The sequence below is a fragment of the Leptidea sinapis genome, chromosome 5 (assembly GCF_905404315.1).
Source record: "Leptidea sinapis chromosome 5, ilLepSina1.1, whole genome shotgun sequence".
NCBI lineage: Eukaryota > Metazoa > Arthropoda > Insecta > Lepidoptera > Pieridae > Leptidea > Leptidea sinapis.
The window spans coordinates 3,217,741-3,237,779 of record NC_066269.1 but is presented as its reverse complement, the minus strand read 5'-3'; the positions used below and the strand labels follow the sequence as shown (position 1 = coordinate 3,237,779).

Sequence of the window (20,039 nt, the reverse complement as noted above, 5' to 3'; positions counted from 1 at the left end):
ACCTGTCACGAGAAATCTACCGAATAACAAAGCAATTCAAGCTCATCTACATATTATGCAATACTTACTAAATGCCTCTACTTACAATTTTGTAATTGTTGTTCTTAGGTAGTGCGGTATCTAGTTGTAGCACAGCGGAGACCAATACACATAAGATTACATCACAAAGCATATTGCCTTTTCTGGTGATAATTTTGCTTTCGGAATACCAACTGCAGATTTCTTAAGTGTTCAATGATAAGCTAAGCCGTAATATAATGCAACGCTATATTTTGCGCTGGTAGATGATATCTAACGCTGTGGTGTCGAGTTAAGAATTTTGATCCTTATTAAGCAATATTTTTTAATAGTAATTGGAAGTAGTAATATAATACATGTTATGAATTTCACTAGTAATATACTCTTTGTTCTGTTTGTGGGATATATCTAATGAAAGCTTACATATACTATTTACCAGTGGGAGGACCTCCTTTGTCACAAAAAACAATATAATTAAAACTAAAGTGGCAGTGGGCAGGGCACATAGCTCGACGGACAGGTGGCCGTTGGGACAGTAAATTCTTCGAATCAAAACAATTTCTAAACTTCTTTATTAAAAGCATTGTCGCTATAGTGTTATCAATTTTACAGCTTTTGAATAGAATAATGTGGACGATATCATCCAGACCACCACTGGACGAACTCGCTGGATTTAACTGGAATATGAATGATATTATGTGAACCGGGCATTACTATAAAAATTCGAAACATTGAAATGACGATAATTTTTTTGCTGCGGCTGATAACAAGGCTTAGGCAATGAAGTAGCTGTTTGACGTGGACATTACCTAATACCTACCATCTCCTGGACTACTTAATACATATATCTAAACAGTCGGTCACTCATAAAGTCAATACGCTGCGGTGGCCGGCCATGCGTCTCACCCGTGCTACAATAAGTACTGTTATTATCTACCTGTTGCACATAACAATATCATTTTATGGTATATTATTAAATTATGTATTTGTATTATTAAGTTAATATTAATTGCAGACGATGATAGTATTGTTTCTAACAGCTGGACAAACCTCTGTGGTTTTTGGCCGGTTGTATATTAATAAATTGTAATCCTATTTTTCATACGAAATAAATAAATAAAAAATGTACGAAGATACAAGTACCGTTACTCAAAATAAAATCTGCACGGGCAATGTCGCCGGCTTATTCGTTAATAATAACTTGTATTGGTGGGTCATAATTAATAATTTTTGCATAATTTCCCGCTAACATGTCTATTTGTATAATTTAATATTGCAATAAAACCTCTTTTCGTACCTTTTTACGTTGTTCAGATAGATTAGACGTGGTCATAACCGTCTCCTGGACTATCTACGAAGATACATGTTTTCAAATCGGTTCCCGGTTAATTGAAATATTTACAATCTGCACCGGCCAAGTTGCCGGCTTGTTCGTTAATAATAAACTTGTATTGATGTATCATAAATAATATAATATTTAACTTATTACCCAAGTATTATTTATAAAAATCAGCTTTTCTACTATGACGTAAGTAAAATTATAATTTCATGAACATTAAGGGTGCCTGGCAAGGGGTTGCCACGATGTTAACTGGCATTGAATAACGTGATTTTTAATAATATTCTGAAGGTAATACCAAAAAATCGCACTTTATTATTTGATGTATTTAGATCGGTATTTTACACGCCTTTAGTGCCGTTTACCTGCCAAAGCCACTGTAACCCAAACTCCATAATGGTCCATCGTTCTTACCTGTGTTGGGAGCATGCGCTGACAAACTTTCAGCTTTTATACAATAACGTAGGTCTGGAGTTCACGGGCTTTTAGACCAACATGTGTGTATTCTTGTCGCGATGACATCACTGTTTATTCAATCGTACACATTATGTAATGACAAAAAAACCTCTTCATCACGTTTCTTAGCACCTTAAACTAACTAGCAAATAAACCTTTTCTTATGGAGGAAATAAAAGAAGCATAAGGGTCACCTGATGGTATGTGATCAGTGGAGATACCCTCCAGAGGAATCTATTCAGCGTTGCCGACCTTAAAAAGTGGAGACCTTAAATACGGCGGGCGAGATAGAACCTGGGGCTCCGTGGTGAGAGTCATCGGTTCAACCTTCACGTTTAACCTTAAAGTTTACACATTACTGCTTCACGGCAGAAATAGACGCCGTTGTGGTACCCATAATCTAGCCGGCATCCGGTGCAAAGTAGCCTCCCACTGGTACAGTAGAATCAATTCGACAATATGTCCTAAGACATAATGATTACGTCTAACATAAAACAGTACTTGTGTTATATTGTCAATTAATAAAACATAATATTATAATTCAGGTACAAAGTTTATAAAATGTGGATCTTTGCGCAAATATTCAAGTTTAATGCGTCAGTAGTTGTTGCTTTGTGTTGATAACTCTGTCAGACACTCATGAAGAGTGATATGTGTAGGTCGAGAAACTTCGAAATATACGTGTACTATAGGGAGGCAATCATTAAAACAAAAGAAACATAAGACAATACTGATTATATTATATTCCATCTTATTAGACGGGGTCTTTAAATCAATAAATTCGAACTAAGTTAAGTGACGTACGTCGGGGTAACATACGCCACTAAACCTCTCGTAATTACAGTGCTTTGTAATTATTTCATTAGTGTTAGAATTTATTGATTTAACGACCCCTCTAATAAGATGGAATATAATATAATCAGTATTGTCTCATGTTTCTTTTGTTTTAATGATTGCCTCCCTATAGTACCTATAATAAGTTTTGGCTTGATGGATCATACCTCGCGAAATCGAAATTATAGTCAGAAGAATTAAGGCTGGAGCTATTTTGTAATAATACAATAGCTGGCGACTCACTTGTGATTCCTGTGTTACAAGAGAATGTGGGCGGCGGTGATCACTTAAGGCGACACTAAATGCCAGCGACCTTGAGCGATATGAGTTCACGGCTGCCGGCCCGCCATCTATATAACAAAGCCAATATTTTCAAAATTCTTGCGTGGAAAACATTTTATATTCTTACAATCCTCGTTATTCACTACTAATCCGAATAAATGAACCTATACAAAAAAGTACAAGCTATAAGAATAACTTTTCTGAGAGAAGTACCAAAAAAAATGCGTCACGCCATGCCAAAAAACTTGTTTAACTTCAAATAAAAGTGGTAGTTCAAAAAGGCTCGGCAGTGTTAACTATAACGAACAGCGAGCATTAGACACCTACAAATAAGACTTAAGGATATGTGTAACAGGATTAAGTAGTGTTCATAGCTCGAAATGCTATACTTTCACCACAAAACTTGTCTAAAAACACCATGTTTGCGTGTTTTCCCCTAACTCTTCGCCTTAACACCAGATGACCCGTCAGCTCGTTGGTCCTCCACTACAAGGACCGGTGATATTACAAATATGATCTTTAGTAGGTCACGAGTAAGAAATAGTCTCAACAAGCAAAGTCAATTATTGTTATTTTGCAGCAACTAGTCACGCAAGCTATAATATATAATATAATAATAATATTGACACACTTCTACACAAATTATCTTGCTCCAAACTAGGCATAGCCTGTACTATGGGTTCAAGACAACGATATATTTAATACAATATACTTACTTAAACATACATAAATACATATAAACATCCATGACTTGGAAACAAACATCCATATTCATCGTATAAATGATTGCACCGACCGGGATTCGAACCCGGGACCTCTAGTTTAGTAGTCAGGGTCACTAACCATTCGGCTATATGGCTATATATACGGATCAGCACCGGTAAATAACAAGTCAGGTAAGTACCATTAACCAATACCATATACCAAACCAAAGTTACCGTTCAAAGTTAATTATTGTAATTTTTTTTATTGAACCACGCAGAGTATTTTGCTACAAACTATTCATAGCATGTACTTTGGGTGCAAGACAACGATATATTTAATACGATATACATACCTATAATAATAAGCCTTTATTGATTCCAACCATCATCAATTTTCCAACCGAAATATTATCTTAAAACTTCGCGTATATAAAAGTTATACAAATTAAACTCAAAACATTTTTTCTGAAAACGTTCGTGTCCCGCATCGTAAATAAAATTTTGTTTTAAATTTTTTTTGTGTAATTAATGCCAGAAGAGAGGGTTATCATTTATACGGCCTTACAAATAAACTTGGTATAAAGTTATAACTGATGATAAACAAAGAAAATGCAAAATGTTTACAATATCGTTGCCAACACTGTCAATGCATTGATAATTCTGAAGTTTTCCGAATGACAAGCTGCCTTGCAAATAAACGCGGGAAACGTTACACGTCCGAACAAACCATTCGTAAGCAAAATATCTATTTGTAAACATTTTACATATTCTTGGTTTATGCTTAGTTATAACTTTATGCCAGTTTTATTTGTAAGGCTGATAATGTTTATTAAAGTTATGTTATTGGAGCCCCACTCTGTGTTTAGGCCTCCTCCAGCTTATTACATATATCCCTCATCTGTGCTTTCCCTCACAATTCTTTTCCTGCCGTTTTTATTATTTCATCAACACATCTGTTTCTTGGGCGGCCTCTTTGGTACTTCCCAAATTGTCGTTTCAACTTACTATATACATACATATAAACATCCATTACTCGGAAAATACCATCCATATTCATCATATAACTATTTGCACCTACCGAGACAGAAATCTCTCTCTCTCTCAAGAGATATGGTCGCTAAACACTGGGCTATATAGATGGGTCGTTGAATATAAAATATATAGATATTACGTATGTTGTCTTTATAACACCAGAAACCTTTATAACACCAGCCTGACAGCCTTCGATCGTGTGCCTTTCTCTCGAAACTTTCATCATTTCCGAGTTTTTGCAAGTGGACCACCAGCTCCCTCACCGAGCAGAGCGTAGGTCCGTTGTCCAAGAATCTAACACGAACCCGAATACCGTGAAGGCTGTGTACATTTCCCTACATTTCCCTTAATGCGTCTCCAACGACAGATTGCTGATTCTGCGGCCACCAATGGGCTGTAGCTTAGATCATAAATACGGCTATAGACTATGACAGCTGTGCAAACGTCGAAAAAAAATGTATTTAGAAGTAACCTCTATTTAGAGCAATTCATGCACTCTAACTCAAAGTGTCATACAAACCGCGAGTGTAAGACGTAGCTTGTCACGAACACTAAACTAATATTCCTGACTCTATCTAAACGTATAGATCATAGGTTCTCAACGTGGGCGATAACGCCCCTTTGTGGGCGTTTGAGACTTTCGAGGGGGCAGTAGAAGACCCAGAGAAAATTAGGGGGCATTGAGATGGGGCGTGGGTAGATTAAAAAGAATAGTCCAAAAAGGGCAAAAAAATACACGAAAATACTCTAGAAAAAAACATATTCTCAAAGTGGGTGGTGAGCAAAATAAGGTTGAGAAACTATGGTATAGATTATTCAAGGGCTGTAGCGCTCCCCAAATTTTGTTTGCAACTGCTTATGTAATTCTATAATACATATTTACCCTAGCAAAGTTTAATTTTATTGACATAGATGCCCCTGTCCTAGACAAAAAACCGGACAAAGTAGAATAAGAAAAAGTTTCCGTTCGACCTGTTTGGAAAAACAATCGCGAACAGATAACATGCGAACACAAATATTATTCAAGAACAGCCGTAACTTATAGTTATCACGTGTTGTGGAAATATCCTATCATAATGTCAGTTGATAAGTGACCCCCTGCCGCTCAGCTGTGATGGCGTGGTGACGACACAGAGGCCAATATTGCGTTCAATAACTTATTTTATTCTCAGTAACATTTCATCACTTGAACTTGCCCCCACCTTTTCAACTATGATTATTTTGTGGTTATTTTCGTTATAGCTTGTTTTGTTTAGCTCCCAACTCTTTAACTACTTATGAGATACGATAATGATATTTATACGACCATCATGTTCACGAAGCATCCTTACACAAACAATGAATTCAAGCTCTAAAGGTTGATGCATCCAATAAACGATAATTTATATTTATACAGTTACTTCTTTATTACTTTTTATGAAATAGTTTATATTATTTAAACACGACTCATATACACGATGCAGCACCTTACAAACTAATTTGTTTCATAAAACAGCCATTGTAAAATACTCTATTTGATTGAAAAGAGTGGCCGCTGAGTTTCTTATATGTTCTTCTCGCGACCTCAACTATTTACGAACAAATAGTAAATTCAGTAATTTAAAAAAATATATTTGTAGTGACGAAGCCTAATTGAATAAAGTTTATTTGACTTCGACTTTGACTATATTGAGATGAGAGTTATTTTGCGAAAATTTATAATTATTTAAATGTTATGAATAATATATAAGTGTTAATTCAGGAAAGTTTTGTTAGTGCACATGCAGGTACTACCATCATTTGATCACTTTTTATGGTAATTTTTGATTTGTTTATAATCAAAGTCAAACGAACTCTTTTTAATAATTATCATTTAAGTTTTATAAAGCTATAAGAACGCTTTATTATGTAGATTATTGTATAGTCACATAAAATCCACAACGATTTTTTACATTATTTGGTAACTTTTTTTTAAAATCGTAAGCCATTCGACATTTCGCTATAGATCGAGCTTTGCATCGATTGCAAAATCGGTTTTTTGAGATAAATCAAATCTAAAATTAAAACTATAACTTTTGAGATATGTAACTGGGAAGATTCAGAAACTGATATGGTAAACAAATTACGAAAGTTTAGGATAAACAGCTGGATTCTTAGACTATGTATTTGCAAAGTAGAAAGAATCATAGTAGGATACTCTGTTTTCTCTGAATACATACTATGCACTAATCTTTTTCTTTTATTTTTTTAAATCATAATTACAAACATTGCATAAACAATGAGGTACCTTTAATGTATAATTCCTCTGGATGGCTCGCTAGGAATCCCTGTGCAGCGCCAACAAGTGATTACCGTCTGCTATGTAATTTAATTTAATGTTAATAATGAATGTAATAAAACTAAATAATATTTATCTTACTTGAAATATACCTATCTTATAAAAAGGAACTTTATAAAATAATATGAGTTATATATAAAGAAAATAGTTATAAATAAATATACATCTATCTATCTATATATATAAAAATGAATAATTGCTGTTCGTTAGTCTCGCTAAAACTCGAGAACGGCTGGACCGATTTTGCTAATTTTGGTCTTGAATTATTTGTGGAATTCCAGAGGTTTAAAAGGTGAATAAATATGAAAATGTTCGGAATTAAATAAAAACAACAATTTTGTTTTTCCTTTTAATGTGCCCCCATCGTTCAGAAATCAAATTGAAAGAATCGTTTAAAATGAATAATTTATTAGAATTTTTATATCTTTGTAACTTTTTCAGAAGGTAAAAAACAACTAAATTATAGGTAACTACAGTTGTTAACTATCTATCAAATTATTATTGTGGAGATTGATAAATCTTAAGTATTGTCACAGATTAAATTTCTGCACGCAACCATAATATTTGACAACCAACTTTAAGTAGATTGATAAATCTTAAGTTATTAAATTCATAAAAAAACAGTATTTTATTTATTATGTACAGAACAACGTCTGTCGGGTCAGCTAGTAATATATAAAAATATTGAGTTACATTATTTTTGTGGTGCTGGAGAAGAATGCTCAGCATCAAACAGAGACTGTCTGCTACCGTACAAGCTCGTATTCTCACTTTCTTCGGGCATGTATCGCGACGTGGAAGCGACTCCATAGAAAGCTTTATAGTGCAGGGTAAAGTCGAGGGCACTAGACCACGAGGCAGGTCCCCTATGAGGTGGACGGACCAAGTGAGGCAAGCTGTCGACGGTACTCTGCATGAATGCACGAGACGAGCGGCAGTTCGCGACGAGTGGCATCGCATTGTGAAACAGGCCACTAACCTCGACTCTTGTCAGAGTGGTCGGTGAGATCGTCACGTCACGTCACGCCGAGTATGAATTTTTGAATTGATAATTAGCGATTTGATAGCGATTCATAATTAGAGATAAGAGCCACGTGTGTGTGAAGATATTTGTGACTTAGTAGGTACCGAATAGGCTGTCAGAGGATGATGGTAATAAATTAGTAAATGAAATGTGGAAAGAGCCTATGCTGATAAAGAAATCTATTGCTCCAAATGTTGGTATCAAATGAGATAAATTTTGAATTGTGACGTCTTGGCATACATTTACAATAGATAGGAAATATACGCTGTCATTCTATATTTATCAATCAATCACAAAATTAATTCTAATCATTGAAGTGTTCAATTGAGACAGTGTACGCAAATTGCAAAATATTTTAATTTATTGGTTAAGTCTATATACACAAATTAAATTTGATAAACAAAATTTTATGAACGATGCTTGATTCGAACTCACAATCTCCGGTGTTCCGTGCCGGTGCTCTAACCAACTGAGCTAACCGTTCAAGTACCGCCTCGTTATAAAATTCTGTTTGCTTGAGGGTTATCACTTTAAAAACATAACATATTGTTTAGATTTACAAGAGCGACATCTCAAGTCAATTTCCTAATATGCAAATATTGGGGTTGAGCAGGTTATCAACTGTAAAGTAGATTCTGTAGAGGAAGCCACATCCTGAGAGTTGAACAAAAATCAAACAGAGTTTTATAGCGAGGCGGTTCTCGAACGGTTAGCTCAGTTGGTTAGAGCACAGGCACGGAACGCCGGAGGTCGTGGGTGCGAATCCCGCAGCGTTCATAATTTTTTTTTATCAAATTTTATTTGTGTATTTATCCTAGAAGTGAGGGTTATCACTTTAAAAATATAACATATTGTTAAGTCTATATAGTAGCGTATATATAAATGACCTTACGTCGTGTGCGTTAGCTAGTGGTTTTATATCCAAAATACTAAGGAGCTTATGTCAAGCGTGGCTGACATTTTACGACAATCAGTCATTTTGTAGTTGTTATCGCTAGGGCCTTTATCGATATCGACCAAATAACAAGCGAAATAATAGAATTTTAAACAAATTAAAAATGCCCCATACAAGTATGTCATTAGTGTCATCAAGCCCTCACCACATGGCCATAAAAATTTATAATCACATCCCAAACGATATTAAAAATAAAGAGAAGCCTTCTCTATTTAAAAGACATCTTAAAAATTTCTTAGTTTCAAAATGCTTCTACAATTTACCCGAATTTTTTAATTACACTATGTGTGAGAATTAGTTATAATATAGAAATAAATAGTTATATCTATAACTAGCTGACCCGGCAAACGTTGTTTTGCCATATAAAGTATAATTCACGCGATAGTTTTATAAGTAATAAAATATTGCCTATATTATAGCCTGTACATATTTTATATACATTTTCATATACATCATTTTGTTCTATTGCCAATAGTTTTTGCAGCGCACGCAAAAATTGTTTTTCGATTTTACACCTTGTGTTACAAAATAGCAATTTTATTAGGGATCCCTAATTTTGAAAAAAAAAACATAGCCTATAGCCTTTACTGGAAACCAACACTGAAAGAATCATTCAAATCGGACCAGTAGTACCAGAGATTAGCGCGTTCAAACAAACAAACAAACAATCAAACAAAAACTGCAGCTTTATAATATTAGTATAGATAATAGTGGTATTGTCTGTTTTTTTAATATCATAAGAATGTATAAAATGTAAAAGACTTATTTATTTTATGTATAACGTTGCTGTGCCCTTGCAGGGCGTCACATATAGTCTACCCATTTAATGTACCACCCTATTGTAAAATGTGACTTGCAATAAAATATTTTGATTTGATTTAATCAAAATTTGTATTGACACCGAGTATGTACCTTATCTCTATATATTAAATTAAAAATTAATTGCTGTTCGTTAGTCTCGCTAAAACTTGAGAACGACTGGTCCGATTTGGCTAATTTTGGTCTTGAATTATTTGAGGAAGTCCAGGGAAGGTTTAAAAGGTGAATAAATATGAAAGTGTTCGGAATTAAATAAAAACAACAATTTTGTTTTTCCTTTGATGTGTCCCTCAACGTCCGATATTTGTATGAACATATTTTCTGTGAGAGAATTTATTGACGGACGGTTTGACAGTTCTGCTGTGAAACAATTTCATTACAACAAGCATATTTTACGAAATAATTTAAATTAATAAAAAACATTATTTTATTTATTATATACAGAACAACGTCTGTCGGGTCAACTAGTCTTATAATATATAAAATTCTCGTATCACAATGTTAGTTACCTTACTCCTCCGAAACGGCTTTACTGATTTTACCAAATTTTTATATGCATACTCAGTTGGTCTGAGAATCGGCTATCTATCTATTTTTCATCCCCCTAAGTGATAAGGGTTGTTCACCCTTAACAGTTGTTTTTTTAATTTTTGGACAAAATTTTTTACTTTTATTTTATTATGATTGAACATTAAAAAATACGTACAACTTTAAATTTTCACAAGTTGCAAGATGACAACCGAATATAATGATTATTGTAGTACGATATATTTATAGCCTGTATAGCCGAGTGGTTAGCGATCCTACCTACTTAGCTAGAGGTCCCGGGTTCGAATCCCGGTAGGTGCAAGCATTTATATGATGAATATGGATGTTTGTTTCCGAGTCATGAATGTTTAAATGTATTTATGTATGTTTAAGCAAGTATATTGTATTAAATATATCATTGTCTTGTAACCCATAACACAGGCTATATATGCTTAACTTGGGGCAAGATAATTTGTGTAAAAAGTGTGTCAATATTATTATTATTATTATATTTGGTTGGTCTGAGAATCGGTTGCATCTATTTTTTATACCCCAAAAATTTTAACTATTGATTTTTTTTTAAACATTTTTTATATGGCAATACAACGTTTGCTGGGTCAGCTAGTAAAGTTATAATATACAACCCTTCCATACAAACTTCTAGATTGCATACTTTATCCGACTTACCTAGTTTTTTTGCACGCTATTTATGTATTTATGTATCATGCGCTTTTGTATTTGGATATGACTATTTAAAAGACATTTTTGGCAACCTGTAGACACTTCCTTCATCGAAATTACATACATAGTTAGAATATCATCACCACCATCTGGATGTGTGGCGGTCCTCCACAGTGCGTTTTTCAAGGAGCTTTCTTCCACGTGCTACAAAGCTGTGGAATGAGCTTCCTTGTGCGGTGTTTCCGGGACGATACGACATGGGTACCTTCAAAAAAAGCGCGTACACCTTCCTTAAAGGCTGGCAACGCTCTTGTGATTCCTCTGGTGTTGCAAGAGAATGTGGGCGGCGGTGATCACTTAACACCAGGTGACCCTCGTTTGTCCTCCTATTCCATAAAAAAAATACATATTTTTTCTTTTTACTATCTAATCTTCAAAATGCAACTATCCCTTCGACGCTCGAGTAAATTCCCATTTAGCCTCGTGGCCTCCCTTACTATTAGCTAAAAATTACATAGAGTAGTTAATGACATCAATATCACTCATACCACCTTAAATAGCCCGGAGAATAACGCGGTCAAATCACTTTGAACTCGAATTGACGTCATTACTATTGGGCTTATGTTATTATTATTCTCATTTATATCAGCATAGTGTTATTGCTATAAAATAATTGTTGTGCTACGCGCAAATATAATCTCGCGCCATTTGTAATAATAGTTACTTGACCCGACATCTTTCATACAAATACTATGATATACACATATTATGTGTGAGTTCTAGTTTGAATGCGAATGAACAAAGATTAAAGTTGATAAGTTTCTATATTTTGAAGCAGTGTTGAGTGAATCCGTATATCCAATACCCAATAAAGGTAATACCCATTTACTATATTAAGTTCGGTAAAAAAATTAAGTTCTAATAAATAAATAATTAATAATAAATTACTGGGCAAATGAGAATTAACATCTTGTGTCTCAAGAAGAGCGCTAGCGGCACTGCATTGTAATGGGCAGGGCGTATCAATTACCATCAGCTGAACATCCTGCTCTTCTCGTCTTTTACTGTCATAAAAAATAATAATATGGTGTTGATTAATTTCTGTTATACCTATCAGTGCAGCATGCATTTATTCTTTTATGACGTAATGTAATCCTTACAGTATAGATATATATGTTAGATATTATATATATATGGCAAGACTAGTTTTTTTTTTGTCTTCAAAATCTTTATTAAATGTAAACAAGGTGCAAATGTTATCGAAAATTTGCCAAAACCTTTAATTTCTTGTTTAAATAGTTCAGCTTAAACGGGTAAGTATTCTTATACAACGACAAAATGGTTGGTGCCCATTGGTGCTATCAGCTAAGGCACGATTGCCGTTAAAATATAAACTAAAAAACAGTATGCAACAAAAGTGGAAGGACAAATACTGAAATATATTACTTATAGTTGAGAATGCTTTTATTTATTCGCCTTCTAAGAATACTGTCTATGATTCCTCCGGTTTCAGGCGATATTTAAAATCATACAAAAATCACGCGCGGAAATGTTGCCAACGCAACTTCATTTTTTAAGTTCGTAAAGATTTGGAGGGATAATTTTCAAATTCGAACTTTGCTATTTTTATTTATTTACTCATTCTATCAAATAAATTATATTGTATATAGTATATACTGTGTGAAGCCCATCATTCTGGAAGTACACATCTACGAAATCGATTTTCGGTTGAATGAAAAACTGGTACTTGCTAAGAGAAGTCCTCTAGAGTAGATAAAGTATTCCATTCTTATATAATTTATACGTCTAGATAGAGTCTCTTTCTGTTAGACAACTGAAAAATGTCCTAGGAATATTTGTCAAGTGTGCGTGACAAGCTACGTGTTACACTCGCGATTTGTATGACACTGTGTTAGTGTGCGTGAATTGTTCAAAATATTAGGTTAGTTCTAAACTCAATTTTTCTCGACGTTTTCACAGCTGTAATAGCCTATCTAGACGTATAAATGATCTCAGATTTCAGTTATTTACGCAATATGAATCGTCTGTTATCTCTAAGTTACTTATTCAATGTTTCAGATAAAACATGGAAGGTCCTGCCGGGCCACATCCATGTCGGTTGCAAGGCGGAGACGTTCCAGAACAAAGAGAACCGCTGGAGAGGCGAACCACAGATGATAGCGTAGACTATAGATCTGACACATGTGACAGCTGTCACTGTGACACAACACAAGGCGAGGTGAAAGTGAAGAGCAAGCGGTTTGGCAGAGGCGCGGTGGAATCTGGTTAGTTTAATCAGCTTTGCAAGACTCTCTAAGAAAAAAGCGATTCACTTGATTGTATGAAACGTGCAGTGATTGATAGATTGACAGATGACCCAATTGTTGTTACTATTTCAAACTTATGTCAAATCTCACTGCACGTTTCATACTCAACTTAATATTCAATTTTTTCTTAGGCATTTATTATTATGTAGTATTTACATCCTCTTTGTGTTTAATGTTTGTCAGTGTATGATGAATAACTGTAACTGTTAAATTAATGCAGTTTAATTAATTAATGCAAACTTTTTTTGTTCATAAATTGAATGGTTACAAAGTTATATCGTACAATTAAACTTATTATTTAATACCCTGAGGGCAGTCGCTCCATTCCCAATCTGTGGTATAATTAAGAATGTCATTTATGTTATATTACCTTTACCACACAAACGTTTTTTAACAATTATTTTGAATATTTCTGGGATCTTGTTGTAGAAGCATCGTCGAGTAGTAGGCATTATAAGTTTATTTCTGTTCCTGATATTAGTTACACTATGGTTATGACAGTTTCTAGCAACTTCACGTATGTGCCTATGTATATCATTACATTATCAAGAATATATTGAGAAGTAACAGTCAAGATGTTAATTTCTTTAAATTTTGCTCTCAATGTTCTCAATCTTTAGGACCTAGTTTATAAATAGCGCGAAAAGCCCTCTTCTGCAGCACAAATGTCGTATAAATATTGCATTGCCCCACAGCAACATAGCATTGGACTTAATACTATGGAAATGGGGCCCTAGAAACATAAATGCAAGGCTGGATGAAAAGTACCTATGTGTACAAAATGAAATATAAATAAAATTAAGGTAATAGTTGCCATGAAAAAAATGTAGTTTTAATGACAAACATTTTTGTCATGCTACGACAATAACATTCGCTTGTAAAAGATAGCCAGGATCATAACTTTTTCAAGTCATTTGTTACATTTTCTAGTAAAAGTATACCGACATGGTCCGTTTTTTAACAACTTATTTGTTATATTATGGTCATAGATAATAAAAAAAATATTCTCAATCAAATTTTGAAGAAACTATTAAATGATTAAAAACTGCTCATTTTATCATGTGCATCACGAGTCTTTATTAACATAAATTCATCGAGGTATACAATTTAAAAAACCCTTTGACTAAGTTATAGGTAATTGATTATATTTTATAATAGGCTATTATTATTGTTCAAAAGTGTCTTAATGCGATACCAAGGTGATAATAAACCAATAAATGAAAGTACGTTTTATACGATCGAAATGTTCTTTGAAAATTCACACAAAGTTTGACACTTTAAATTTTCGCGCGTAATTTGACATTCGTTGACAGATTTTTGTTTACATAAAGTATTATCTGTGCGTATTATAATGGCGGCTACCGTTTTGCTGAGTAAATAAAATTGATAAAGAGATGAAAACTTTGAAATGAGTTATTATAAAATTTATGCGATTATTTATTGAACTTAAATTACCATTTTCCAAATGTTTTTAAATGTTTTTTTAGGCTTTACCGAAGCATCTCAATTATATATTTAAATTTTCTCATTTAAAATACCCTATTTGAAAACTTGAAAACAAATCAACTCTGAACCTGTTACCGCATCTTATTATTATTCGTTTAATTTTTTGTCTTTTTTTAAGTATTTCAGTCTTAGATAATTTATTCGAGTCTCTTGCTGTTAGACAACCGATACAAATAGGCCAGTTTTAATACTTTAGTGTGCGTGATACTACGTCTAGCTACGTCTTACACTCGCGATTTGTATGACACTTTTGAGTTCGTGTGCGTGCGTTGCTCAAATAGAAGTTAACTGTCAACCTCAATATTTTTCGACGTTTTCACAGCTGTCATAGTTTATCTAGACGTATAAATGCTCTAGGGTTTAAAATATAACCGGCAATGAGTTTGAATATAGAAATCGGCCGTAAGCCCGCTTAAATAAAAATATCCGGACGACCGAGCCTTGCTCGGATTTTTAAGAATGTACAAAACTTGAACAAAAAAAAAACTAATAGGACATCCGGATTCGAACCGGGGTCTTCTGCTTTCCGGATCACCCAATCTGAGCTATAATAGTCTTGTATATAGTGGCGAAATTTACCTTTGTATTCTAATGTTATTGTAGCTGTTTCTCATTCAAACATGGATAAAACCATTTTTTTTAAATTGAAACCTAGCTAGATCGATTTATCACCCCCGAAATCCCCTGCATACTTAATTTTATGAAAATCGTTGGAGCCGTTTCCGAGATTCAGATTATATATATATATATACAAGAATTGCTCGTTTAAAGATATAAGATTATGTGAGTTCGAACTGGGACTTGTTTTTAGTTAGGTACCTAGCCATTTATGATGCTTAAGAACTGCAATTTTAAATTAGTATTTTTCAGGTTTAACACACGAGTGCGGAGTATTTGGCGCTATAGGAACAGGAGAATGGCCGACACAGATCGACGTGGCACAAGTTATATGTCTGGGACTAGTTGCACTACAACACAGGTGTGCAGATTTTATATTCTACGGTCTGATATTGGTCTCCAAGAGCAACGAACTTATTCAGTTTATAAAAATTAGATTTCGTAAACTGTAAAGAGTCCACTTGAGGAACTCTAAAGTCTTAGATCGTATTCATCAGAGAACTATTCGGAGGAGCTGTTTGGCTCGATTCTTGCCTACGGACCCCAATATGACATGACACCTCCAACCAGATTATGGTATTTTATTCCGTGGTATTACCAGGATGATATGACATGGCTACTTACAAAAAAAGCGCGGACGCTCATCTAAAACGCCGGCAATTCTCTTGTAAATCCTCTGGTGTTGCAAAATAGTATTATTAGTCGCAGTGATCACCTATCATCAGGTGTCCCGTCCTATGCGACAAATAAACTAAAGAATATAAACAAAATAGACTAGTTACTTACCATCAGGTCTCCTGTCCTATTCTACAAATAAACTAAAGAATATAAACAAAATAGACTAGTTACTTACCATCAGGTCTCCCGTCCTATTCCACAAATAAACTAAAGAATATAAACAAAATAGACTAGTTACTTACCATCAGGTCTCCCGTCCTATTCCACAAATAAACTAAAGAATATAAACAAAATAGACTAGTTACTTACCATCAGGTCTCCTGTCCTATTCCACAAATAAACTAAAGAATATAAACAAAATAGACTAGTCACTTACCATCAGGTCTCCTGTCCTATTCCACAAATAAAATAAGAATATAAACAAAAAGTTTTAGTTTAACAAAAAATGTATATAATACTATTAACCATGTCGAGTTAGCCTGTAAGTGGAGTATACAACATTGTGAAAGATTTTTTAAATGTATCTATAGATTAAGATAGTTGTATGCACGTTGGCTTCCTATTAAATAAATAAATAAAATAGACTAGTCACTTACCATCAGGTGTCCCGTCTTATTCCACAAATAAACTTAAGAATATAAACAGAAAATAGACTACCGTCACTGACCATCAGGTCTCCTGTCCTATTCCACAAATAAACTAAAGAATATAAACAAAATGGACTAGTCACTTACCATCAGGTCTCCTGTCCTATTCCACAATTAAATAAACAATATAAGCAAAAAATAGACTTCCGTCACTTGCCATAAAGTGTCCCGTCCTATTCCACAAATAAACTAAGAATATAAACAGTATGGTCTTTTCGAAAGACTCAGTAAAGTATGTACTTATTTTAGTGTTCATGGCTGTATGAATGACAGATAAAAGTAGTGTAGCAGAAAAAAGAAATTCCGCACGTGCTAAAAAACATATGCTTCTTTTTAAAGTAATATGGTTGAAAAGCTTTAATATTAAATGATGCCATGCACGAGACTAACACGCACATGACCTTTATAAAATGTTCCAGTTCATTGACAAATTTCGTGACGCTTTAAAACAATCTATATAACATTAGGCAATCGTTTATCTTAATTATTATTGAGTTATATAAAGAACAACAAGCCGGATGACTGATAGTGTCTGATAGTATCAAAATTCTGACGGTAACCGGATCGTAAACATACAAACGACTTGACAGACCTTGTGGTGAGAACAAGGCCGTATTTATTCTTATGTGATAGTCCTTATCTGTGACAATTATTGTATCTTGTGGACACGAACAGAAAAATCTATTAAGATTAAAAATATTAAAATTATTGAAGTTAAACAATTACAAACTGCTTGTCAACTAGACCATTTGTATCATACTTCCGCTACCAAAGCCTCTTGTCTCAAACTCATATGTCTACTGAAACCACAACTAATTTAATATAATAATAATATTGACACACTTTTTACACAAATTATCTTGCCCCAAATTAAGCATATAGCCTGTGTTATGGGTTGCAAGACAACGATATTATATTTAATGCAATATACTTGCTTAAATATACATAAATACATTTAAACATCCATGCTGAGAAATTTTTTCATCTGCGAATTTCATGAAAAAGGCTAAATAGCTGTAAAGATGTAGTGTATAAAATAGGTGGTACACCTCTTAAGCAAATTGAGCAGATTCGGGATCTTGGAATGATTTTGGATAGCAACCTAAGATTTGACCAACACATTAATAACATTACTTCCAAGGCTTTTAAGATGCTCGGGTTTATTCTGCGGAATACTAAGGAATTTAAAAATTCTGAAACAATGATTGTACTATGTAATGCGCTGGTGAGAAGTTGCCTTGAGTATACTGTTCTATCTGTAACCGCATGCGTGTGTGTACTATCACGCACAAAAACAATTCGTTTTTATAAATTAAATTCATTTCTATTCACTACAATAATTTTGTGTTAATATATTATACGTTTTAGTTATTTATGCAACTGTTGTGGAATAAGGGGGTATTAAAATACGAATGTGGATTTATTTCATCATTTCATTACATTACAACACTCGTTTGGATGATGTAATGGTTATTACAACATTGGGTGTTTTAATGTTGGCAATAAGCTAACTGTTTCAGAATCTTTAATAGAGGATTTAAAGCATGGGTGTAGATAATAGTATTTATGTACTTACTTAACCCACGAAAGTTCAATGGAACGTGTGTGTTTACATTATCTAAAGCATTGCGACTACCATAAAAAATGTTATAATTTTCACGCGATTGTATTTCTGAAGCGCCGACTACGACCAAAAGCGCGGTGCCACTGAATGGTGGTGCGTTACCACACCCCCCGCAACTTCGCAGTTACATCGCTAGTGCATTTTGTACGTGGCGAGAACTATAAATTGATGAGTTTTATTATAATTAAACACTTACTGAGAACATTTATTTTTGTGAGGAGAGGAGATATTATAACTAAGTATATACATAGCATACATATCTATAAAGAATCCTTCGTTTTCAGAGGCCAAGAGTCAGCAGGTATTGTGACGTCAGAGGGCAAAAGCGCGCGGACTTTCAACACACATAAAGGAATGGGTCTTATTAATAATATATTTAATGATGAAGCTATGAAGAAACTTAAGGGCAACCTGGGCATTGGACATACGAGGTAAGATTTTGAAGATTACACGTGGAAATTGAAAAAAAAATATACAATTCGTTTTGTTGTTTGTGCTCTTCCAGAGAGAGTGGGAAGCTCCTTTGCACAGGATATTCACTAGATTATGGGTTGCAAACGGCGCCTTTATTCTTTGTGAAGCAGTAATGTGTAAGAATTATTGTGTTTAGTTCTGAAGGGCGCCGTAGCTAGTGAAATAACTGGGCAAATGACACTTATGTCTCAAAGTGACGATCTCAATTATTGTAGTGTCGCTCAGAATTTTTGGGGTTTTTTAAGAATCCTGAGCGGCACTGCATTGTAATGGGCAGGATTACCATAAGCTGAACGTCCTGCTCGTCTAGTCTTTATTTTCATAAAAAACAAAAATTTGCGTGCGTACGAAGTACACTTGTCAGAAGTGAAATCTGCATTGTGCATGCACCTCTAAACTACATATGAACTGCGGTACATGTTGCTAGGATGATACATGATTTCAACCGCTATGAAATACATTACTATCACCACTAATATATGTATTCTCTTGTTATAGTAATACGTCGTGCGCTATCATGGCGTCAGAATATATTAAGGTTTACTCGCGTCTTATATAAGACAATCTCTTCTACAATTATGATCGCCTGGTACCAAAACACTGTATGATGCTTACTATCTCATTCGCAAACTTGTTGGATGTCGCAATTAAGAAGTTTCACTTCAAAAAGAGTTCAGAATAATTATTTTTTTATTTCTTCACCAGATATTCGACGTCAGCGGCTTCGGAGGAAGTAAACTGCCAACCGTTCGTCGTGCACACCGCCCATGGTGCACTGGCCGTAGCCCATAACGGTGAATTGGTCAACTGCAGTAGTTTAAGGAAAATGGTGAGAAAATGTTTTAAATCGATCAATTTTACCAGCATCAAGTTGATTTTTGGCGTTTCACAATATTTTGCTCCGCATGACCACTACGTGGAATCAATTAGAGGCTGCTATTTCCCCGAACCGATACGACTTAGGGACCTTCAAGAGTAGAACATATTCCCACCTAAAGGCCGGCAACTTATCCCTTGACCTCTGGTATTGCAGATGTCCATGGGTTGCCTCATCACTCCCCATCACGTGAGCCGCTTTCTCATTTGCTCCCTTTTATATTAAAAAAATCATTTGATCCTATTTCGAGCCTCTGTTATTAATTTATTAAAGGACAATATTCTTATTATATTGTTCTA

General features: G+C 34.3%; 1 protein-coding gene across 3 annotated transcripts in view; it reads left to right on the top strand.

Annotated features, from left to right (window-relative positions):
• LOC126964646 (amidophosphoribosyltransferase-like) overlaps window positions 1-20,039 on the top strand; it is a 45,993-nt gene that overhangs the window by 10,246 nt on the left and 15,708 nt on the right. For 2 of the 3 annotated variants that reach the window (XM_050807887.1, XM_050807885.1), the window contains exons 2-5: window positions 13,069-13,274; window positions 15,693-15,801; window positions 18,674-18,820; window positions 19,569-19,692. In XM_050807887.1, the coding sequence (XP_050663844.1) occupies window positions 13,076-13,274; window positions 15,693-15,801; window positions 18,674-18,820; window positions 19,569-19,692 (579 nt within the window). In that variant the 5' untranslated portion in view covers window positions 13,069-13,075. Of the gene's footprint in view, window positions 1-11,714; window positions 11,864-13,068; window positions 13,275-15,692; window positions 15,802-18,673; window positions 18,821-19,568; window positions 19,693-20,039 lie in introns of those variants that run through there. The other variant, XM_050807886.1, reaches the window with a different exon arrangement.